This window comes from Oncorhynchus clarkii, unplaced genomic scaffold (genome assembly GCF_045791955.1).
Source record: "Oncorhynchus clarkii lewisi isolate Uvic-CL-2024 unplaced genomic scaffold, UVic_Ocla_1.0 unplaced_contig_2103_pilon_pilon, whole genome shotgun sequence".
Taxonomy (NCBI): domain Eukaryota; kingdom Metazoa; phylum Chordata; class Actinopteri; order Salmoniformes; family Salmonidae; genus Oncorhynchus; species Oncorhynchus clarkii.
In genome coordinates, this window is record NW_027260993.1 from 142395 (window position 1) to 167013 (window position 24619).

At 45.9% G+C, this 24619-nt stretch overlaps 1 protein-coding gene and 7 non-coding genes across 8 annotated transcripts in view; all 8 read left to right on the top strand.

Moving 5' to 3' along the window:
• LOC139402883 (E3 ubiquitin-protein ligase DTX4-like) overlaps positions 1 to 3279 on the top strand; it is a 40028-nt gene extending 36749 nt beyond the window's left edge. Inside the window, exon 7 of the mRNA XM_071146769.1 lies at positions 257 to 3279. Within this exon, the coding sequence (XP_071002870.1) occupies positions 257 to 478 (222 nt within the window). The 3' untranslated portion in view covers positions 479 to 3279. The remainder of the gene's footprint in view (positions 1 to 256) is intronic.
• A 14276-nt stretch (positions 3280 to 17555) lies between these two features.
• On the top strand, positions 17556 to 17627 carry trnae-cuc (transfer RNA glutamic acid (anticodon CUC)). The gene has a single exon. It is a non-coding gene; the product is annotated as a tRNA-Glu (tRNA).
• A 984-nt stretch (positions 17628 to 18611) lies between these two features.
• On the top strand, positions 18612 to 18683 carry trnae-cuc (transfer RNA glutamic acid (anticodon CUC)). The gene has a single exon. It is a non-coding gene; the product is annotated as a tRNA-Glu (tRNA).
• A 1345-nt stretch (positions 18684 to 20028) lies between these two features.
• Positions 20029 to 20100, top strand: trnae-cuc (transfer RNA glutamic acid (anticodon CUC)). Its single transcript has one exon. It is a non-coding gene; the product is annotated as a tRNA-Glu (tRNA).
• A 1164-nt stretch (positions 20101 to 21264) lies between these two features.
• Positions 21265 to 21336, top strand: trnae-cuc (transfer RNA glutamic acid (anticodon CUC)). The gene has a single exon. It is a non-coding gene; the product is annotated as a tRNA-Glu (tRNA).
• Positions 21337 to 21445: 109 nt separating this feature from the next.
• On the top strand, positions 21446 to 21517 carry trnae-cuc (transfer RNA glutamic acid (anticodon CUC)). Its single transcript has one exon. It is a non-coding gene; the product is annotated as a tRNA-Glu (tRNA).
• A 984-nt stretch (positions 21518 to 22501) lies between these two features.
• Positions 22502 to 22573, top strand: trnae-cuc (transfer RNA glutamic acid (anticodon CUC)). The gene has a single exon. It is a non-coding gene; the product is annotated as a tRNA-Glu (tRNA).
• Positions 22574 to 22682: 109 nt separating this feature from the next.
• trnae-cuc (transfer RNA glutamic acid (anticodon CUC)) lies at positions 22683 to 22754 on the top strand. The gene has a single exon. It is a non-coding gene; the product is annotated as a tRNA-Glu (tRNA).
• Positions 22755 to 24619: the final 1865 nt, after the last annotated feature.

A 24619-nucleotide genomic window follows, 5' to 3' on the forward strand; every position in this document is an offset into this window, starting at 1 on the left:
CCTCCACGTCCTCTCCCTCCACGTCCTCTCCCTCCACGTCCTCTCCCTCCACGTCCTCTTCCTCCACGTCCTCTCCCTCCACCTTCTTTCCCTCTACCTTCTTTCCCTCTACCTTCTCTCCCTCTACCTTCTCTCCCTCTACCTTCTCTCCCTCTACCTTCTCTCCCTCTACCTTCTCTCCCTCCACGTCCTCTCCCTTTACCTCCTCTCTCTCCACCTCCTCTCCCTCCACATCCTCGCTCTCTCTCTCCCCCAGGTACTCAGACTCCTGCTGACCGCGTGGGACCGGCGCCTGGTCTTCTCAGTGGGCACGTCCAGCACCACAGGCGAGTTGGAAACGGTCATCTGGAACGAGGTGCACCACAAGACGGAATTTGGCTCCAACCTCACGGGCCACGGCTACCCCGACCCTAGCCATCTAGACAACGTCCTGGATGAACTGAAAGCACAGGGCATCACCGAGGAAGAGGAGCAATGATAGGAGGAGGAGACAGGACGATTAATTAATTCAGACTCTACCAGCACTTAAATGGGGTGGCGGTTTGGTGTAGAGGGGAAAGGTCCAATTACACTTTGGAAGATTCTCTGAAGATGCTGATTGATTGGAGGGTCCTAGAGGTTTGGGAAATCACACAAGCACACAGTGGAGTGTTAGGGTGTTTGTTTGAGTGATGGCACAGGAGCGAGGGAACGAGAGAGAGAAATAGGCTCAGGCTTTGTTTAGATTTGACTGTGGTCAAAATGATGACTACACTGGTATAGTTAGGTACTAGCTAAATAAATTACAAAGAGTTGAGAGACGGTACCAAGTTATTTACTAACTAATTTACACTACTAAAAGAGAGCGAGAGAGAGAGAGAGAGAGGGAGAGAGAGAGAAAAGGATAGAAGAGATCAAGAGACTGAGGGAGAGAAAGGACAAAGATTGAGAGATGTGAAAGGGAGGGGGAAGGGTATTAAGAAAGGAGGAAGAGAATAGAGCGAGCAAACGAGAGAGAAGATGGCAAGAGAATGTAGCTAGTATTAAATAGGAGTAGGGTAAATTAACTTAGAAATGGTACTACTTTAGCAGAGACACAGGAAGAGAGTGAGAAAGAAAAGAGGGAGAGAGAGAGAGGGGAGGGAGAGAGAGACAGACAGACAGACGTGCCTATAGTAACCACCTGCTTGAGTTTGATTATCAAGTGGCTTGTGCCCGTTGTGACTGTTTATGTGTAGTCAGACACCACCTAGTGGCCACTCTACTGAAAATACATTCAAAACACTGAATGTGACGAACAAAACAAACAAATCACACATTTCTTTTTATAATGATACTCCGCTTATATTTGTATAATGAATGCATTGTCGTTATTGTCTTCATGTAACATCGTCATGCGTCATACCTCTTTACATATATTTCAAAATGTTATTTTATACTCTGAATGATTTGAAGTCGTGGATGTTGTATGTTATGATACGATGACAGTTAGCCCAGAAGATATATATGGTACTACCCATAAAACAACCTTGATGGGTACTGGGAATGACTTCTTTCCCTTCCTTTCCAATTCAGATAGTTGTTGATTCTGAACCGATGTCTTGCTGTTTGTACTGTATGTACCCGTTGTATGTATGGAAAAGGGGGACATGTCAATAAATCGAGTGCTGCTTACTTTTATAAAGGAGACGAGCATTTGAGATTCCCTGGGAAGACGCACTTGAGAAATGGGCCATGATATGAGCCACCAGTGTTTGAAAGCAGGTGAGAAGACACCAGGAACCCAGAACTTAAAGATTGGACAGGTTGTGGTGTGTTGGTGGGTGAGGAGGGAGTCCGATAAGGAACATAATAGCCTGTGAAGAAGAACTGAGTTTTATCATTGCATTAATGACCAGACTAAAACCAATAAATACCTCACTATTAAACAAACAACATCCGTAGCATATCCACACTGTAACGGATATACAAAATGTCTGCCTCCATTTCATTGGCTGGATTGGCTTCAATGCAACTGATTGGGTGGGCAGTGTAATACCATTCTTGTGTAGAATGTCGTTAGAAGGCGTCTACCTCCTGCCGGCAAACAGTGTCTTTGGTCTTGTTCCTTATGGAGACCCTGTGCATCACCGGCCACTACGCCTGTCCGGTCTCAGAGTTGGGTCTATGAAGGACCTATTTATAAGGATGTTGTGTGTGTGTGTGTGTGTGTGTGTGTGTGAGCTCATGCATATAACGTATGCATGCCTTTATACATGACATGCGTTTTAATGTGTACTGTTTGTACATCAACGTGTTTTGAGGTATGATTCTGTTACTAAACAGCTGGTCGTTTTTACCCCATTAATATCATGATCCGCTTTTCTGTTCTTTCTTTCTTTCTTTTAAATAGTCTGTTAACACATTATTATTATTATTTAAATTAAACAAGTTAACAGTTGTCTTGATCAAATGGTATATCCAGCTCTTTCTCATTTTGTACGTAAGTGTTGTTGGTGTCTGTCATTTTTTTTGTCATCTTTCTTACGGTTGAGTTGACAACAGACTTTTCTTTTATCCACGGTGTACAGAAGGTCTGTATACTACGTGTATTTTCATTGTGAAAAGGAATTTGAAGGTAGACTTTTTCTGACTGTAATGTAATGTACTTTCACACCAAGCCACTAAGGGTGGCCTTCCCTCCTCCTGGAGACCTACTGCAGGTGGAGGCTTTTGTTCCAGCTCTGCTTTACCGTTGCCTGACGACTCATCCTGAATTTAATTCTGCTTCTCTATCAATCACTCCACAGGGCAGGGATGGGCAACTCCAGTCCTCTGGGGCCATCCCTGGCAAACACAGCTGATTAAGCTAATTGCGATGTAAACTGAAGATGGATTATTTGCGGCTTATTGGACTGTGTTAGCTGGGGCTAGGGAGAAAACCAAAACGTGCACCCCTTGGGGTCTCGAGTTTGGGAAATGCTGGTCTAGGCCCAACCCATCTCAATCTACTAACATTCTGCTCATCGGGGAACCTTGATTCGCGGAATCAGGTGTGGTATAGCAGGGCTGGAACAAAAGCCTGCACCCCCAGCCTTTCAGGGGGAGGGTTTGCCACCCCTTCCCTATGTCCCCTTTCCCCATTCAGATGACCCAGTTGTTCATCCTCGACTACAACCTCAAGTGTCTTTTGATGTGTACAGTCTTCACACAGCATCCCTTCATCGTTGTCCAATTGTTCATTTGAGGGGAACATGAGAGGTGTTTTACCTCATTCTTGGTGAAGAGGTTGGGAAGGGTGCTGGGTGTAGTGAATAAAAAGTGATGCATTAAAAAAATATGTAGGTACACCAAAAACAATTGCTGGAATACGAATGATTAATACAAATAAAGAATCGAATGAAGAGTTGTTTGTTTTTTATTTGATTTCCTGTTCTGAAATATAAGCTGACTGACCACTGGTTTGATCAGACAGAGAACCCCTCTATTTGCCACAGTAGGTTATGAACTGGCTGCAGCCCAAAACTGAAAGTGGATTGTTCTTCTACTTCCCTCCATGTCTGAACTCCCGCTCAAAGCCTTGCGTTCAACTGACGAATGTCTTTTAAACCTAGAAGTTGACCTCTTTACTTTCACGGTATGACGCTCAAAATAGATCTAATATATTTACTGTGTATTGCAATGTAGTTGTCGCCATATCAAGCCCGGGTACTTTATTGCGAAATAGTGGAGTTAACGTGGTTGATCGCTACAGTATCTAGCTAACAGCAGGCCGGCGGTCAGATGTCAAAGCTGTGGCTAGCTAAAGTAGCTGACATTAGTTCCAGAGAGCCTAATTTTGCAAATAGCTGCCAAAAACAACTGACTGGTTATATATGAGCTACAACAATTATGTAGATACAAAATACTTTTGTCTACTACATTTTGTGGTAACATGCTCTACCACAATAATCCAATGTGCACGCGCGTCCCCTATTACCTATTGCTGGATTTACACTCCCATTCCACCAGGAACAGTCTATCGAGCATTACATATAGTGAAGTTAAAAAAAACGAACGATATGTTGGTGTTTTTTTCTATTTTATTAAGATCCCCAATATGAATTGATTTTAAATTTAGATCAGATCAGGGAAAAGCCTGGCTAGCTCAGTCGGTAGAGCATGAGACTCTAGTTTTGCTGCTGGCATTATTACCAGTGTTCTTTGCGTTAGATATACTAAGGATAAAGAATGACTTACTAATGTACACTAATCTGGATATTGATAGTGCTTCTTCAAACAGTGAGTTCTGCATATCAATGATGATATTGATGACTCATAAAATAGCAGTACTTTTGTGCCCTATAGCAACACTTTGTTTGTACTAGTCAATATGCCCAGCCAGTCCAGAAACAACCCATAGCACCATATCAACCCATTAAAATAGTGGTAGTCAAAGTTGGGGTCGTGACCCCAGTGGGGTGGGATGGGGCCGCAATAAATTATTGGGGAAAAAATTGGGGTTCCAAGAAATTCTAGCAGCAGAAATGGGTCGGTCCCCCCTGAAAACTTTTGAATAAAACTGATTTAAAATAACTCCTAGCGCCAGAACTATCCTTTAAGATCTACTCAAATGTGTTGGCTACGGAGTAAGGGCTAGGGCTTGTTTTTGGGATGGGGCCCATAGGTTCCATGTAGCTTTGAAAATGATTTCTGCAGGACATTAAACATACAGTAACTTTACCATTTCATATTGTGAAGCGATTCATAAACTTTATCCTTCCCTGGTGGTCTAGTGGTTAGGCATTGTCAGTCTCACCACTGTAGCCAGGGTTTGATTCCCGATCAGGAAACTAGTATTTTGCTCCTTGTTTACTGATGCAACCTGTCACAATGAATTTAGTCGGTTATCACACATACTGTATGTACCACTTCAAATTGCAAACCGATTTGCCCTGCAGTGTCCTTCCCTGGTGTTCTAGTGGTTCACCAGTCCCTCCTGCAGAAAAGCACCAACACAACATGATATTGCCACCCCCGTCCTTCACGGTTGGGATGGTGTTCCTTGGCTTGCAAACCTCCCCCTTTTTCCTCCAAACATAGCAGTGGTCATTATGGCCAAACAGTTCTGTTTTTCTTTCATCAGACCAGAGGACATTTCTCCAAAAACTAGGGTCTTTGTCCCCAAACTGTAGTCTGGCTTCTTTTCTGGCGGTTTTGCAGCAGTAGCTTTTTCCTTGCTAATCAGCCTTTCAGGTTATGTCGATATAGGACTAATTTACCTGTGGATATACAGTGCCTTGCGAAAGTATTCGGCCCCCTTGAACTTTGCGACCTTTTGCCACATTTCAGGCTTCAAACATAAAGATATAAAACTGTATTTTTTTGTGAAGAATCAACAACAAGTGGGACACAATCATGAAGTGGAACGACATTTATTGGATATTTCAAACTTTTTTAACAAATCAAAAACTGAAAAATTGGGCGTGCAAAATTATTCAGCCCCTTTACTTTCAGTGCAGCAAACTCTCTTCAGAAGTTCAGTGAGGATCTCTGAATGATCCAATGTTGACCTAAATGACTAATGATGATAAATACAATCCACCTGTGTGTAATCAAGTCTCCGTATAAATGCACCTGCACTGTGATAGTCTCAGAGGTCCGTTAAAAGCGCAGAGAGCATCATGAAGAACAAGGAACACACCAGGCAGGTCCGAGATACTGCTGTGAAGAAGTTTAAAGCCGGATTTGGATACAAAAAGATTTCCCAAGCTTTAAACATCCCAAGGAGCACTGTGCAAGCGATAATATTGAAATGGAAGGAGTATCAGACCACTGCAAATCTACCAAGACCTGGCCGTCCCTCTAAACTTTCAGCTCATACAAGGAGAAGACTGATCAGAGATGCAGCCAAGAGGCCCATGATCACTCTGGATGAACTGCAGAGATCTACAGCTGAGGTGGGAGACTCTGTCCATAGGACAACAATTAGTCGTATATTGCACAAATCTGGCCTTTATGGAAGAGTGGCAAGAAGAAAGCCATTTCTTAAAGATATCCATAAAAAGTGTTGTTTAAAGTTTGCCACAAGCCACCTGGGAGACACACCAAACATGTGGAAGAAGGTGCTCTGGTCAGATGAAACCAAAATTGAACTTTTTGGCAACAATGCAAAACGTTATGTTTGGCGTAAAAGCAACACAGCTCATCACCCTGAACACACCATCCCCACTGTCAAACATGGTGGTGGCAGCATCATGGTTTGGGCCTGCTTTTCTTCAGCAGGGACAGGGAAGATGGTTAAAATTGATGGGAAGATGGATGGAGCCAAATACAGGACCATTCTGGAAGAAAACCTGATGGAGTCTGCAAAAGACCTGAGACTGGGACGGAGATTTGTCTTCCAACAAGACAATGATCCAAAACATAAAGCAAAATCTACAATGGAATGGTTCAAAAATAAACATATCCAGGTGTTAGAATGGCCAAGTCAAAGTCCAGACCTGAATCCAATCGAGAATCTGTGGGAAGAACTGAAAGCTGCTGTTCACAAATGCTCTCCATCCAACCTCACTGAGCTCGAGCTGTTTTGCAAGGAGGAATGGGAAAACATTTCAATCTCTCGATGTGCAAAACTGATAGAGACATACCCCAAGCGACTTACAGCTGTAATCGCAGCAAAAGGTGGTGCTACAAAGTATTAACTTAAGGGGGCTGAATCATTTTGCACTCCCAATTTTTCAGTTTTTGATTTGTTAAAAAAGTTTGAAATATCCAATAAATGTCGTTCCACTTCATGATTGTGTCCCACTTCTTGTTGATTCTTCACAAAAACATACAGTTTTATATCTTTATGTTTGAAGCCTGAAATGTGGCAAAAGGTCGCAAAGTTCAAGGGGGCCGAATACTTTCGCAAGGCACTGTAGATACTTTTGTGACTGTTTCCTCCAGGATCTTCGCAAGGTCCTTTGCTGTTGTTCTGGGATTGATTTGCACTTTTCGACCCAAAGTACGTTCATCTCTAGGAGACAGAGCGCGTCTCCTTCCTGAGCGGAATGACGCCTGCCTGGTCCCATTCTGTTTCTACTTGCGTACTATTGTTTGTACAGATGAACGTGGGAACTTCGGGGGTTTGGAAATTGCTTTGGAGCAGTAGCTTCTTCCTCGCTGAGCGGCCTTTCAGGTTATGTCGATATAGGACTCGTTTGCCTGTGGATATAGATACTTTTGTGCCTGTTTCCTCCAGCATCTTCACAAGGTCCTTTGCTTTTGTTCTGGGATTGATTTGCACTTTTCGACCCAAAGTACGTTCATCTCTAGGAGACAGAACGAGTCTCCTTCCTGAGCGGTATGACTCCTGCGTGGTCCCATGGTGTTTATACTTGCGTACTATTGTTTCTACAGATAAACAAGGTACCTTCAGGCGTTTGGAAATTGCTCCCAAGGATGAACCATACTTGTGGAGGTCCACATTTTTTTCTGAGGTCTTGGTTGATTTCTTTTGGTTTTCCCATGGAGTCAAGCAAAGAGGCACTGTAATTGAAGGTAGGCCTTGAAATACATCTACAGGTACACCTCCAATTGACTCAAATGATGTCAATTAGCCTATCAGAAGCTTCTAAAGCCATGACATACCTTAAGGGAACATTTTGACATTCGCCATATGGTTAGTGAGAAAGTCCACATTGCAAATGTACGGTCCCTTACTAGACGTCCGACAACGTTTCTAAAATTCGTGGACGGCGTCGGGCCGTGCAGCAGGGCTGGATCTTCTGGGAAGTCATCAAACGAAATCTCTCAGACATTCGGTTTCCTCTTGCACTTAGCCATCCCGGATCCGGGATCGTGAATACAGCCTCAAGCTCATTACCATAACATTTTTTACCACAACATTTTCACAAAAAACAGAAAAGCATTCAAATAAAATAATTTACCTTTGAAGAACTTCAGATGTTTTCAATGAGGAGACTCTGTTAGATAGCAAATGTTCAGTTTTTCCTGAAAGATTATTTGTTTAGGAGAAATCGCTCCGTTTGGTGCGTCACGTTTGGCTACCAAACTTAACTCCATAATATCGACTGAAACATGGCAAACGTTGTTTAGAACCAATCCTCAAGGTGTTTTTCACAGATCTCTTCGATGATATATCGTTCGTGGAAGTGTGCCTGCTGTTCTGAATCCCAGGAGAAAATGCCTGCAGCTGAAGATTACGCACCAATTTAGACAAAGGACACGGGACGGACCCCTGGAAAATGTAGTCTCTTATGGCCAATCTTCCAATGATATGCCTACAAATACGTCACAATGCTGCAGACATCTTGAAGAAACGACAGAAAGGGCAGGCTCGTTCCTGGTGCATTCACAGCCATATAAGAAGACAATGGAAAACAGAGCCTCAGAAATTCTGCTCATTTCCTGTTTGAAGTTTCATCTTGGTTTCGCCTGTAGCATGAGTTCTGTGGCACTCACAGATAATATCTTTGCAGTTTTGGAAACGTCAAACTGTTTTCTTTCCAAAGCTGTCAATTATATGCATAGTCGAGCATCTTTTCGTGACAAAATATTGCGCTTAAAACGGGCACGTTTTTTTATCCAATAATGAAATAGCGCCCCCATAGATTCAACAGGTTAATAAAATTTTCAAATGTTGGTCATTTTTCCGCTGTCCCGGTAAATCCCACAAGAGGGCAGATGGAATCATATTGCAAATGTACAAAACATCACCAATCACGACGGAGCCTTTTCCCCTAAACGGAAAAAAGTTGTTTTTTTAAGTTACAGATCCAGTTGCAACATGTTCATACGAATATTTTTAAAGTGTGCTTCGAAGCTCTGCGAGATTTCTGTGATTTTTTGTGATTTTCTGAAATAACACACACTCACTAAACCCTCCGTAAATAAGTCCGTTCTTAACGTAAAGACTTAAAACTCAATATTCTATAAGTGCCTACCCAAAGGAGGATATGTGTTCACTTTCAGCTACCTGTGTCAACCGGAAGTGCCTTAAAATGGTGTCATAGGTTCTGTTTCAAAGGGTCTGAGCTCATAATGAAGCCTGGCCCTAAATTGCAAGTGCTTTTGGGTGACAGCGAGAGAACAGTTAGGGTTAGAAGCACAATTCGACCTCAGGAACATTCCTGAGGTCCTCCCGATCTGTGCAAGCCCAACCTTGACCGTGTGGCATTAACCCTTAAAAGTTAAAATAAGGTGTTTACATCAAACCGTTTTCAATGACTTCTCTCCTCGTAGGAATACATTGCCTGCTCCCCTAATTCAACCTGAAGCCTATGTGGGATATAAATGTCTTATGAACCTGTCTTCGATGACAATCAATCAGGCCACTATGAGGTCTACCTTTGTTGATTCTAAGCTTCCTGGAGCAGCCGGAAGTGGTTAAATTCACCCAAAAGTTATTTTGATGTACAAAACCTGCAAATGTGAAAATGACTGCATTCAACCCTGTGTAGATCAGTCAATTCTTAACATAAAGACTTTAAACTTGTCAGGACCAGGTTACGAACTCAGGTCTCCAGTGTGAGAAACAGTCACTTAGCAAACTGAGCCACTAATAGTCGGCAAAACCCAGAAGATGAGGCAGACACAGCAGTACTTGAGACGGTGTTTTAATAAAGTAAAAAGTAAGGTTCTTCAGGCAAAAATATAAATCCACAACGTCAAAAGTAATAGCAAGAGAAAAAGGTAATCCTCTAAGTCAAAATGTAAATCCACAAGGTGGTAGGTACAGCAGGGAAAAAGCCTCAAAAGATAATCAAAAATAAATAAACGAGAACAAAAACAGAATACCACAAGAGAGTCCAACTGGAGTAACAAATGTTCACAGCATCGCTGTGGCTGGGTGCTAACATTCAAACACAGAGCAAAGAACTGAGGAAAACTAAGGGTTTAAATACATTCAAGTGAAACGAGGCACAGGTGCAAATAATAACTGGAAACAAGGGAAAACAAAAGGGTCAAAAAAGCACAATGCGGGCATCTACTGGCCAAAACCGGAACAATCCTGGCCAAATCCTGACAGAATCCCCCCCCCCCCCCCCCCCCCCCCCCCCCCCCCTAGGAACGGCTCCTGACGTTCCTACCAGCTTTCTCGGGGTGGAGGGCCCTGAACTGTCGAATGAGGTCAGGGTCCAGTATGTCTTTGGCAGGAACCCAGGAGCGCTCCTTGGGACCGTAGCCTTCCCAGTCCACCAGATACTGCCAGGACCGCTGCACCCGGCGGGAATCCATTATCCGATGGATGGTATAAGCCGGCTGGCCTCCGATAACACGGGGCGGAGGGGGAGGTCTGCCTGCCGGGACAAGGGGAGAAAAAATAACAGGTTTTAATAAGGAAATGTGAAACGTGGGATTAATCTTAAGGGATCTGGTTAAGTGCAGGCGATATGTAACGGGGTTTACTCTCCTGGCAACCTTAATGGGACCAATGTATTTCTGTGACAGCTTGCGAGACTCCACCCGTAGCGGTACATTTTTTGTGGAGAGCCAGACTCTCTGGCTGGGGCGCAGGGTAGGCCCGGGACAGCAATGTCTGTTGGCTTGTCGTTGGTACCGCTGTGAGGCACGCAGAAGATTAAGACGGGTCTTCCTCCACGTAAGCCGACAGCGTCTGATGAACTTCAAGGCTGAAGGCACTCCGACTTCTGCCTCCTGGTCCGGGAACAATGGAGGGGTATAGCCAAACTGACTCTCGTGCGGGGACATACCAGTGGAGGAGGAGCGCAAGGTGTTGTGCGCGTACTCGGCCCAAACAATGAAGGACGACCATGTGGACGGGTTGTTGGAGGCCATACATCTGAGGGCGGTTTCCAGCTCTTGATTCATCCTCTCGGTTTGGCCGCTGGACTCCGGGTGGTACCCTGAAGATAGACTGGCAGTGGCCCCTATGAGTTGGCAGAAGGCCTTCCAAAACCTTGAGGCGAACTGGGGACCTCTGTCGGAAACCATATCTTGAGGAATGCCGAAGACTCGGAACACATGGTTAATTACCAACTCAGCCGTTTCCTTGGCAGAAGGTAACTTAGTCAAGGGGGCGAACCTGGCCACCTTAGAAAACCTGTCAATGATGACTAGGATAGTAGTATTACCATGGGACGGAGGAAGGCCAGTAATAAAGTCCAACGAGATATGGGACCAGGAACGGTGGGGAATAGATAAAGGGTGAAGGAGTCCTTGAGGGCGGAGGAGAGAAGATTTGCCCTGGCAGCACACGGGACAGGCCTTGACGAAAGCGGCAATGTCTTCTTTTATGGTGGGCCACCAGAACATTCGCTGGATGAACTCCAAGGTGCGACCTACGCCCGGGTGGCAGGTGAGGCGAGAGGAGTGCCCCCACAGAAGGACCTGGGTCCTCGCTGCCTTGGGGACAAACAACCGATTGGCAGGACCTCCTTTCAGACCCAGTTCGATAGCTTGAGTTCATCTCACGGTATCCACAACTTGCCACGAGATCGGGGCCACGATCTTAGCGGCAGGAAGGACAGGCATGTCAGTATCTTCTCGAATGGCAGGAGCGTAGACTCGGGACAAGGCGTCCGGTTTGAGATTCTTTGACCGGGCCGATAGGTAAGGATAAACTGGAGTCGATTGAAGAAAAGAGACCATTGAGCTTGTCTGGAGTTCAACCGCTTCGACTGCTGGATATACTCCAGATTTTTGTGGTCCGTAAGCACTTGAAACAGTTGAGAAGCCCCCTCGAGCCAGTGTCTCCATTCCTTCAATGCCATTTTAACCGCTAGGAGTTCACGATCCGCCACATCGTAGTTCCTCTCGGCCGGGGTAAGCCGGTATGAGAAGAAGGCGCAACGGTGGAGCTTCTTGTCTTTACCCCTCTGCGACAGAACAGCTCCAACACCAACCTCTGATGCGTCTACCTCCACCACAAATGGTTAATCCGCAGTCGGTAGTATCAGGATGGGAGCAGAGAGGATGCACTGCTTGAGTCCTTGGAAGGCCGTCTCAGCTTCTTTTCCCCAAAGAAACCTTGCGTTGCCACCCTTGGTTAAAGCTGAGAGAGGGGCTGCCACCAAGCTGAAGTTCTTGATGAACTTGCGGTAAAAGTTTGTGAAGCCCAGGAAACGCTGAACTTCCTTAACGGACTTGGGGGTGGGTCAATCCGCTACCGCCACTACCTTCCAGGAGTCCATTTGGACTTGACCGGGTTCCACTACAAATCCCAGGAATTATACTCGGGAGGAATGGAATTCACATTTTTTTCGGCTTAAAGTACAAATGGCTGTCTAGGAGGCGTTTGAGTACTTGTCTGACATGCTATGTGTGTTCTTGAAGGGAGCTCGAAAAGATGAGGATGTCATCCAAGTAAACGAAAACAAAGATGTTAAGCATATCCCTAAGCACATCGTTTATGAGCGCTTGGAACACAGCCGGGGCGTTGGTCAGGTTCTTCGCCTTCCCAGGCATCCCCCTTTTTGATATAGGACTCGTTTGCCTGTGGATATAGACCATTTTGTACCTGTTTCCTCCAGCATCTTCACAAGGTCCTTTGCTGTTGTTCTGGGATGGATTTGCACTTTTCGACCCAAAGTACGTTCATCTCTAGGAGACAGAACGCGTCTCCTTCCTGAGCGGTATGACTCCTGCGTGGTCCCATGGTGTTTATACTTGCGTACTATTGTTTCTACAGATGAGCGAGGTACCTTCAGGCGTTTGGAAATTGCTCCCAAGGATGAACCAGATTTGTGGAGGTCTACATTTTTTTTCTGAGGTCTTGGCTGATTTCCTTTGGTTTTCCCATGGAGTCAAGCAAAGAGGCACTGAGTTTGAAGGTAGGCCTTGAAATACATCTACAGGTACACCTCCAATTGACTCAAAGGATGTCAATTAGCCTATCAGAAGCTTCTAAGCTTCTAAGCCATGACATCATTTTCGGGAATTTTCCAAACTGTTTAAAGGCACAGCCAACTTAGTGTATGTAAACTTCTGACCCACTGGATTTGTGATACACTGAATTATAAGTGAAATAATCGGTCTGTAAACAATTGTTGGAAAAATTACTTGTGTCATGCACAAAGTAGATGTCCTATCCGACTGCCAAAACTATAGTTTGTTAACAAGAAATGTGTGGAGGGGTTGACAAACAGGTTTTAATGACTCCAGCCTAAGTGGCTGGAAACTTACGACTTCAACTGTATGTACCAGCTCACACTGGGAACCGATTTTCACTCTAGTACCCTTCCCTGGTGGTCTAGTGGTTAGGATTCGGCGCTCTCACCGCCGCGGCCCGGGTTCGATTCCCGATCAGGGAACTACTCTTTTGCTACATGTTTACTTGTGCAACCTGTCACTATGAATATGGAAGGTTATCGCACATATGTACCAGCTCACACTGGGAACCAATTTGCACTGTAGGACCCTTCCCTGGTGGTCTAGTGGTTAGGATTCGGCGCTCTCACCGCCGTGGCCAGGGTTCGATTCCCGGTCAGGGAAATAGTCTATGCTCCTTGTTTACTTGTGCAACCTGTCACTATGAATTTAGTAGGTTGTCGCACATATGTACCACTTCAAATTGCAAACTGATTTGCCCTGCAGTGTCCTTCCCAGGTGTTCTAGTGGTGCACCAGACCCTCCTGCAGCAAAGCACCCCCACAACATGATGCTGTGCTTCACGGTTGGGATGTGTTCTTCGGCTTGGGAGCCTCCCCCTGTTCGATATAGGACTCGTTTGCCTGTGGATATAGACCATTTTGTACCTGTTTCCTCCAGCATCTTCACAAGGTCCTTTGCTGTTGTTCTGGGATGGATTTGCACTTTTCGACCCAAAGTACGTTCATCTCTAGGAGGCAGAACGAGTCTCCTTCCTGAGCGGTATGACTCCTGCGTGGTCCCATGATGTGGAGGGGTTGACAAACAGGTTTTAATGACTCCAGCCTAAGTGGATGGAAACTTACGACTTCAACTGTATGTACCAGCTCACACTGGGAACCGATTTTCACTCTAAATCAAATCAAATCAAATGAAATTTTATTTGTCACATACACATGGTTAGCAGATGTTAATGCGAGTGTAGCGAAATGCTTGTGCTTCTAGTTCCGACAATGCAGTAATAACCAACAAGTAATCTAACTAACAATTCCAAAACTACTGTCTTGTACACAGTGTGAGGGGATAAAGAATATGTACATAAGGATATATGAATGAGTGATGGTACAGAGCAGCATAGGCAGATACAGTAGATTGTATCGAGTACAGTATATACATATGAGATGAGTATGTAAACAAAGTGGCATAGTTAAAGTGGCTAGTGATACATGTATTACATAAGGATACAGTCGATGATATAGAGTACAGTATATACGTATGCCTATGAGATGAATAATGTAGGGTAAGTAACATTATATAAGGTAGCATTGTTTAAAGTGGCTAGTGATATATTTACATCATTTCCCATCTATTCCCATTATTAAAGTGGCTGGAGTTGAGTCAGTGTCAGTGTGTTGGCAGCAGCCACTCAATGTTAGTGGTGGCTGTTTAACAGTCTGATAGCCTTGAGATAGAAGCTGTTTTTCAGTCTCTCGGTCCCAGCTTTGATGCACCTGTACTGACCTCGCCTTCTGGATGATAGCGGGGTGAACAGGCAGTGGCTCGGGTGGTTGATGTCCTTGATGATCTTTATGGCCTTCCTGTGACATCGGGTGGTGTAGGTGTCCTGGAGGGCAGGTAGTTTGCCCCCGGTGATGCGTTGTGCAGACCTCACTACCCTCTGGAGAGCCTTACGGTTGAGGGCGGAGCAGTTGCCGTACCAGGCGGTGATACAGCCCACCAGGATGCTCTCGATTGTGCATCTGTAGAAGTTTGTGAGTGCTTTTGGTGACAAGCCGAATTTCTTCAGCCTCCTGAGGTTGAAGAGGCGCTGCTGCGCCTTCTTCACAATGCTGTCTGTGTGAGTGGACCAATTCAGTTTGTCTGTGATGTGTATGCCGAGGAACTTAAAACTTGCTACCCTCTCCACTACTGTTCCATCGATGTGGATAGGGGGGTGTTCCCTCTGCAGTTTCCTGAAGTCCACAATCATCTCCTTAGTTTTGTTGACGTTGAGTGTGAGGTTATTTTCCTGACACCACACTCCGAGGGCCCTCACCTCCTCCCTGTAGGCCGTCTCGTCGTTGTTGGTAATCAAGCCTACCACTGTTGTGTCGTCCGCAAACTTGATGATTGAGTTGGAGGCGTGCGTGGCCACGCAGTCGTGGGTGAACAGGGAGTACAGGAGAGGGCTCAGAACGCACCCTTGTGGGGCCCCAGTGTTGAGGATCAGCGGGGAGGAGATGTTGTTGCCTACCCTCACCACCTGGGGGCGGCCCGTCAGGAAGTCCAGTACCCAGTTGCACAGGGCGGGGTCGAGACCCAGGGTCTCGAGCTTGATGACGAGTTTGGAGGGTACTATGGTGTTGAATGCCGAGCTGTAGTCAATGAACAGCATTCTCACATAGGTATTCCTCTTGTCCAGATGGGTTAGGGCAGTGTGCAGTGTGGTTGAGATTGCATCGTCTGTGGACCTATTTGGGCGGTAAGCAAATTGGAGTGGGTCTAGGGTGTCAGGTAGGGTGGAGGTGATATGGTCCTTGACTAGTCTCTCAAAGCACTTCATGATGACGGAAGTGAGTGCTACGGGGCGGTAGTCGTTTAGCTCAGTTACCTTAGCTTTCTTGGGAACAGGAACAATGGTGGCCCTCTTGAAGCATGTGGGAACAGCAGACTGGTATAGGGATTGATTGAATATGTCCGTAAACACACCGGCCAGCTGGTCTGCGCATGCTCTGAGGGCGCGGCTGGGGATGCCGTCTGGGCCTGCAGCCTTGCGAGGGTTAACACGTTTAAATGTCTTACTCACCTCGGCTGCAGTGAAGGAGAGACCGCAAGTTTTCGTTGCAGGCCGTGTCAGTGGCACTGTATTGTCCTCAAAGCGGGCAAAAAAGTTATTTAGTCTGCCTGGGAGCAGGACATCCTGGTCCGTGACTGGGCTGGATTTCTTCCTGTAGTCCGTGATTGACTGTAGACCCTGCCACATGCCTCTTGTGTCTGAGCCGTTGAATTGAGATTCTACTTTGTCTCTGTACTGACGCTTAGCTTGTTTGATAGCCTTGCGGAGGGAATAGCTGCACTGTTTGTATTCGGTCATGTTACCAGACACCTTGCCCTGATTAAAAGCAGTGGTTTGCGCTTTCAGTTTCACACGAATGCTGCCATCAATCCACGGTTTCTGGTTAGGGAATGTTTTAATCGTTGCTATGGGAACGACATCTTCAACGCACGTTCTAATGAACTCGCACACCAAATCAGCGTAATCGTCAATGTTGTTGTCTGACGCAATACGAAACATGTCCCAGTCCACGTGATGGAAGCAGTCTTGGAGTGTGGAGTCAGCTTGGTCGGACCAGCGTTGGACAGACCTCAGCGTGGGAGCCTCTTGTTTTAGTTTCTGTCTGTAGGCAGGGATCAACAAAATGGAGTCGTGGTCAGCTTTTCCGAAAGGGGGGCGGGGCAGGGCCTTATATGCGTCGCGGAAGTTAGAGTAACAATGATCCAAGGTCTTTCCACCCCTGGTTGCGCAATCGATATGCTGATAAAATTTGGGGAGTCTTGTCTTCAGATTAGCCTTGTTAAAATCCCCAGCTACAATGAATGCAGCCTCCGGATAAATGGTTTCCAGTTTGCAAAGAGTCAAATAAAGTTCATTCAGAGCCAACGATGTGTCTGCTTGGGGGGGGATATATACGGCTGTGATTATAATCGAAGAGAATTCTCTTGGTAGATAATGCGGTCTACATTTGATTGTGAGGAATTCTAAATCAGGTGAACAGAAGGATTTGAGTTCCTGTATGTTTCTTTCATCACACCATGTCACGTTAGTCATAAGGCATACGCCCCCGCCCCTCTTTTTACCAGAAAGATGTTTTTTCCTGTCTGCGCGATGCGTGGAGAAACCTGTTGGCTGCACCGCTTCGGATAGCGTCTCTCCAGTAAGCCACGTTTCCGTGAAGCAAAGAACGTTACAGTCTCTGATGTCCCTCTGGAATGCTACCCTTGCTCGGATTTCATCAACCTTGTTGTCAAGAGACTGGACATTGGCAAGAAGAATGCTAGGGAATGGTGCACGATGTGCCCGTCTCCGGAGTCTGACCAGAAGACCGCCTCGTTTCCCTCTTTTTCGGAGTCGTTTTTTTGGGTCGCTGCATGGGATCCACTCCGTTGTCCTGTTTGTAAGGCAGAGCACAGGATCCGCGTCGCGAAAAGCGTATTCTTGGTCGTACTGATGGTGAGTTGACGCTGATCTTATATTCAGTAGTTCTTCTCGACTGTATGTGATGAAACCTAAGATGACCTGGGGTACTAATGTAAGAAATAACACGTAAAAAAACAAAAAACTGCATAGTTTCCTAGGAACGCGAAGCGAGGCGGCCATCTCTGTCGGCGCCTGGTGGTCTAGTGGTTAGGATTCGGCGCTCTCACCGCCCGGGTTCGATTCCCGGTCAGGGAACTACTCTTTTGCTACATGTTTACTTGTGCAACCTGTCACTATGAATATGGAAGGTTATCGCACATATGTACCAGCTCACACTGGGAACCAATTTGCACTGTAGGACCCTTCCCTGGTGGTCTAGTGGTTAGGATTCGGCGCTCTCACCGCCGCGGCCCGGGTTCGATTCCCGGTCAGGGAAATAATCTATGCTCCTTGTTTACTTGTGCAACCTGTCACTATGAATTTAGTAGGTTGTCGCACATATGTACCACTTCAAATTGCAAACTGATTTGCCCTGCAGTGTCCTTCACAGGTGTTCTAGTGGTGCACCAGACCCTCCTGCAGCAAAGCACCCCCACAACATGATGCTGTGCTTCACGGTTGGGATGTGTTCTTCGGCTTGGGAGCCTCCCCCTGTTCCATATAGGACTCGTTTGCCTGTGGATATAGACCATTTTGTACCTGTTTCCTCCAGCATCTTCACAAGGTCCTTTGCTGTTGTTCTGGGATGGATTTGCACTTTTCGACCCAAAGTACGTTCATCTCTAGGAGACAGAACGAGTCTCCTTCCTGAGCGGTATGACTCCTGCGTGGTCCCATGGTGTTTATACTTGCGTACTATTGTTTCTACAGATGAGCGAGGTACCTTCAGGCGTTTGGAAATTGCTCCCAAGGATGAACCAGATTTGTGGAGGTCTACATTTTTTTTCTGAGGTCTTGGCTGATTTCCTTTGGTTTTCCCATGGAGTCAAGCAAAGAGGCACTGAGTTTGAAGGTAGGCCTTGAAATACATCTACAGGTACACCTCCAATTGACTCAAAGGATGTCAATTAACCTATCAGAAGCTTCTAAGCTTCTAAGCCATGACATCATTTTCGGGAATTTTCCAAACTGTTTAAAGGCACAGCCAACTTAGTGTATGTAAACTTCTGACCCACTGGATTTGTGATACACTGAATTATAAGTGAAATAATCGGTCTGTAAACAATTGTTGGAAAAATTACTTGTGTCATGCACAAAGTAGATGTCCTAACCGACTGCCAAAACTATAGTTTGTTAACAAGAAATGTGTGGAGGGGTTGACAAACAGGTTTTAATGACTCCAGCCTAAGTGGATGGAAACTTACGACTTCAACTGTATGTACCAGCTCACACTGGGAACCGATTTTCACTCTAGTACCCTTCCCTGGTGGTCTAGTGGTTAGGATTCGGCGCTCTCACCGCCGCGGCCCGGGTTCGATTCCCGGTCAGGGAACTACTCTTTTGCTACATGTTTACTTGTGCAACCTGTCACTATGAATATGGAAAGTTATCGCACATATGTACCAGCTCACACTGGGAACCAATTTGCACTGTAGGACCCTTCCCTGGTGGTCTAGTGGTTAGGATTCGGTGCTCTCACCGCCGCGGCCCGGGTTCGATTCCCGGTCAGGGAACTACTCTTTTGCTACATGTTTACTTGTGCAACCTGTCACTATGAATATGGAAGGTTATCGCACATATGTACCAGCTCACACTGGGAACCAATTTGCACTGTAGGACCCTTCCCTGGTGGTCTAGTGGTTAGGATTCGGCGCTCTCACCGCCGCGGCCCGGGTTTGATTCCCGGTCAGGGAAATGGTCTATGCTCCTTGTTTACTTGTGCAACCTGTCACTATGAATTTAGTAGGTTGTCGCACATATGTACCACTTCAAATTGCAAACTGATTTGCCCTGCAGTGTCCTTCCCAGGTGTTCTAGTGGTGCACCAGACCCTCCTGCAGCAAAGCACCCCCACAACATGATGCTGTGCTTCACGGTTGGGATGTGTTCTTCGTCTTGGGAGCCTCCCCCTGTTCGATATAGGACTCGTTTGCCTGTGGATATAGACCATTTTGTACCTGTTTCCTCCAACATCTTCACAAGGTCCTTTGCTGTTGTTCTGGGATGGATTTGCACTTTTCGACCCAAAGTACGTTCATCTCTAGGAGACAGAACGAGTCTCCTTCCTGAGCGGTATGACTCCTGCGTGGTCCCATGGTGTTTATACTTGCGTACTATTGTTTCTACAGATGAGCGAGGTACCTTCAGGCGTTTGGAAATTGCTCCCAAGGATGAACCAGATTTGTGGAGGTCTACATTTTTTTCTGAGGTCTTGGCTGATTTCCTTTGGTTTTCCCATGGAGTCAAGCAAAGAGGCACTGAGTTTGAAGGTAGGCCTTGAAATACATCTACAGGTACACCTCCAATTGACTCAAAGGATGTCAATTAACCTATCAGAAGCTTCTAAGCTTCTAAGCCATGACATCATTTTCGGGAATTTTCCAAACTGTTTAAAGGCACAGCCAACTTAGTGTATGTAAACTTCTGACCCACTGGATTTGTGATACACTGAATTATAAGTGAAATAATCGGTCTGTAAACAATTGTTGGAAAAATTACTTGTGTCATGCACAAAGTAGATGTCCTAACCGACTGCCAAAACTATAGTTTGTTAACAAGAAATGTGTGGAGGGGTTGACAAACAGGTTTTAATGACTCCAGCCTAAGTGGATGGAAACTTACGACTTCAACTGTATGTACCAGCTCACACTGGGAACCGATTTTCACTCTAGTACCCTTCCCTGGTGGTCTAGTGGTTAGGATTCGGCGCTCTCACCGCCGCGGCCCGGGTTCGATTCCCGGTCAGGGAACTACTCTTTTGCTACATGTTTACTTGTGCAACCTGTCACTATGAATATGGAAGGTTATCGCACATATGTACCAGCTCACACTGGGAACCAATTTGCACTGTAGGACCCTTCCCTGGTGGTCTAGTGGTTAGGATTCGGCGCTCTCACCGCCGCGGCCCGGGTTTGATTCCCGGTCAGGGAAATGGTCTATGCTCCTTGTTTACTTGTGCAACCTGTCACTATGAATTTAGTAGGTTGTCGCACATATGTACCACTTCAAATTGCAAACTGATTTGCCCTGCAGTGTCCTTCCCAGGTGTTCTAGTGGTGCACCAGACCCTCCTGCAGCAAAGCACCCCCACAACATGATGCTGTGCTTCACGGTTGGGATGTGTTCTTCGTCTTGCGAGCCTCCCCCTGTTCGATATAGGACTCGTTTGCCTGTGGATATAGACCATTTTGTACCTGTTTCCTCCAACATCTTCACAAGGTCCTTTGCTGTTGTTCTGGGATGGATTTGCACTTTTCGACCCAAAGTACGTTCATCTCTAGGAGACAGAACGAGTCTCCTTCCTGAGCGGTATGACTCCTGCGTGGTCCCATGGTGTTTATACTTGCGTACTATTGTTTCTACAGATGAGCGAGGTACCTTCAGGCGTTTGGAAATTGCTCCCAAGGATGAACCAGATTTGTGGAGGTCTACATTTTTTTTCTGAGGTCTTGGCTGATTTCCTTTGGTTTTCCCATGGAGTCAAGCAAAGAGGCACTGAGTTTGAAGGTAGGCCTTGAAATACATCTACAGGTACACCTCCAATTGACTCAAAGGATGTCAATTAACCTATCAGAAGCTTCTAAGCTTCTAAGCCATGACATCATTTTCGGGAATTTTCCAAACTGTTTAAAGGCACAGCCAACTTAGTGTATGTAAACTTCTGACCCACTGGATTTGTGATACACTGAATTATAAGTGAAATAATCGGTCTGTAAACAATTGTTGGAAAATTACTTGTGTCATGCACAAAGTAGATGTCCTAACCGACTGCCAAAACTATAGTTTGTTAACAAGAAATGTGTGGAGGGGTTGACAAACAGGTTTTAATGACTCCAGCCTAAGTGGATGGAAACTTACGACTTCAACTGTATGTACCAGCTCACACTGGGAACCGATTTTCACTCTAGTACCCTTCCCTGGTGGTCTAGTGGTTAGGATTCGGCGCTCTCACCGCCGCGGCCCGGGTTCGATTCCCGGTCAGGGAACTACTCTTTTGCTACATGTTTACTTGTGCAACCTGTCACTATGAATATGGAAGGTTATCGCACATATGTACCAGCTCACACTGGGAACCAATTTGCACTGTAGGACCCTTCCCTGGTGGTCTAGTGGTTAGGATTCGGCGCTCTCACCGCCGCGGCCCGGGTTCGATTCCCGGTCAGGGAAATAGTCTATGCTCCTTGTTTACTTGTGCAACCTGTCACTATGAATTTAGTAGGTTGTCGCACATATGTACCACTTCAAATTGCAAACTGATTTGCCCTGCAGTGTCCTTCCCAGGTGTTCTAGTGGTGCACCAGACCCTCCTGCAGCAAAGCACCCCCACAACATGATGCTGTGCTTCACGGTTGGGATGTGTTCTTCGGCTTGGGAGCCTCCCCCTGTTCGATATAGGACTCGTTTGCCTGTGGATATAGACCATTTTGTACCTGTTTCCTCCAGCATCTTCACAAGGTCCTTTGCTGTTGTTCTGGGATGGATTTGCACTTTTCGACCCAAAGTACGTTCATCTCTAGGAGACAGAACGAGTCTCCTTCCTGAGCGGTATGACTCCTGCGTGGTCCCATGGTGTTTATACTTGCGTACTATTGTTTCTACAGATGAGCGAGGTACCTTCAGGCGTTTGGAAATTGCTCCCAAGGATGAACCAGATTTGTGGAGGTCTACATTTTTTTTCTGAGGTCTTGGCTGATTTCCTTTGGTTTTCCCATGGAGTCAAGCAAAGAGGCACTGAGTTTGAAGGTAGGCCTTGAAATACATCTACAGGTACACCTCCAATTGACTCAAAGGATGTCAATTAACCTATCAGAAACTTCTAAGCTTCTAAGCCATGACATCATTTTCGGGAATTTTCCAAACTGTTTAAAGGCACAGCCAACTTAGTGTATGTAAACTTCTGACCCACTGGATTTGTGATACACTGAATTATAAGTGAAATAATCGGTCTGTAAACAATTGTTGGAAAAATTACTTGTGTCATGCACAAAGTAGATGTCCTAACCGACTGCCAAAACTATAGTTTGTTAACAAGAAATGTGTGGAGGGGTTGACAAACAGGTTTTAATGACTCCAGCCTAAGTGGATGGAAACTTACGACTTCAACTGTATGTACCAGCTCACACTGGGAACCGATTTTCACTCTAGTACCCTTCCCTGGTGGTCTAGTGGTTAGGATTCGGCGCTCTCACCGCCGCGGCCCGGGTTCGATTCCCGGTCAGGGAACTACTCTTTTGCTACATGTTTACTTGTGCAACCTGTCACTATGAATATGGAAGGTTATCGCACATATGTACCAGCTCACACTGGGAACCAATTTGCACTGTAGGACCCTTCCCTGGTGGTCTAGTGGTTAGGATTCGGCGCTCTCACCGCCGCGGCCCGGGTTCGATTCCCGGTCAGGGAAATAGTCTATGCTCCTTGTTTACTTGTGCAACCTGTCACTATGAATTTAGTAGGTTGTCGCACATATGTACCACTTCAAATTGCAAACTGATTTGCCCTGCAGTGTCCTTCCCAGGTGTTCTAGTGGTGCACCAGACCCTCCTGCAGCAAAGCACCCCCACAACATGATGCTGTGCTTCACGGTTGGGATGTGTTCTTCGGCTTGGGAGCCTCCCCCTGTTCGATATAGGACTCGTTTGCCTGTGGATATAGACCATTTTGTACCTGTTTCCTCCAGCATCTTCACAAGGTCCTTTGCTGTTGTTCTGGGATGGATTTGCACTTTTCGACCCAAAGTACGTTCATCTCTAGGAGACAGAACGAGTCTCCTTCCTGAGCGGTATGACTCCTGCGTGGTCCCATGGTGTTTATACTTGCGTACTATTGTTTCTACAGATGAGCGAGGTACCTTCAGGCGTTTGGAAATTGCTCCCAAGGATGAACCAGATTTGTGGAGGTCTACATTTTTTTTCTGAGGTCTTGGCTGATTTCCTTTGGTTTTCCCATGGAGTCAAGCAAAGAGGCACTGAGTTTGAAGGTAGGCCTTGAAATACATCTACAGGTACACCTCCAATTGACTCAAAGGATGTCAATTAACCTATCAGAAACTTCTAAGCTTCTAAGCCATGACATCATTTTCGGGAATTTTCCAAACTGTTTAAAGGCACAGCCAACTTAGTGTATGTAAACTTCTGACCCACTGGATTTGTGATACACTGAATTATAAGTGAAATAATCGGTCTGTAAACAATTGTTGGAAAAATTACTTGTGTCATGCACAAAGTAGATGTCCTAACCGACTGCCAAAACTATAGTTTGTTAACAAGAAATGTGTGGAGGGGTTGACAAACAGGTTTTAATGACTCCAGCCTAAGTGGATGGAAACTTACGACTTCAACTGTATGTACCAGCTCACACTGGGAACCGATTTTCACTCTAGTACCCTTCCCTGGTGGTCTAGTGGTTAGGATTCGGCGCTCTCACCGCCGCGGCCAGGGTTCGATTCCCGGTCAGGGAACTACTCTTTTGCTACATGTTTACTTGTGCAACCTGTCACTATGAATATGGAAGGTTATCGCACATATGTACCAGCTCACACTGGGAACCAATTTGCACTGTAGGACCCTTCCCTGGTGGTCTACTGGTTAGGATTCGGCGCTCTCACCGCCGCGGCCCGGGTTCGATTCCCGGTCAGGGAAATAGTCTATGCTCCTTGTTTACTTGTGCAACCTGTCACTATGAATTTAGTAGGTTGTCGCACATATGTACCACTTCAAATTGCAAACTGATTTGCCCTGCAGTGTCCTTCCCAGGTGTTCTAGTGGTGCACCAGACCCTCCTGCAGCAAAGCACCCCCACAACATGATGCTGTGCTTCACGGTTGGGATGTGTTCTTCGGCTTGGGAGCCTCCCCCTGTTCGATATAGGACTCGTTTGCCTGTGGATATAGACCATTTTGTACCTGTTTCCTCCAGCATCTTCACAAGGTCCTTTGCTGTTGTTCTGGGATGGATTTGCACTTTTCGACCCAAAGTACGTTCATCTCTAGGAGACAGAACGAGTCTCCTTCCTGAGCGGTATGACTCCTGCGTGGTCCCATGGTGTTTATACTTGCGTACTATTGTTTCTACAGATGAGCGAGGTACCTTCAGGCGTTTGGAAATTGCTCCCAAGGATGAACCAGATTTGTGGAGGTCTACATTTTTTTTCTGAGGTCTTGGCTGATTTCCTTTGGTTTTCCCATGGAGTCAAGCAAAGAGGCACTGAGTTTGAAGGTAGGCCTTGAAATACATCTACAGGTACACCTCCAATTGACTCAAAGGATGT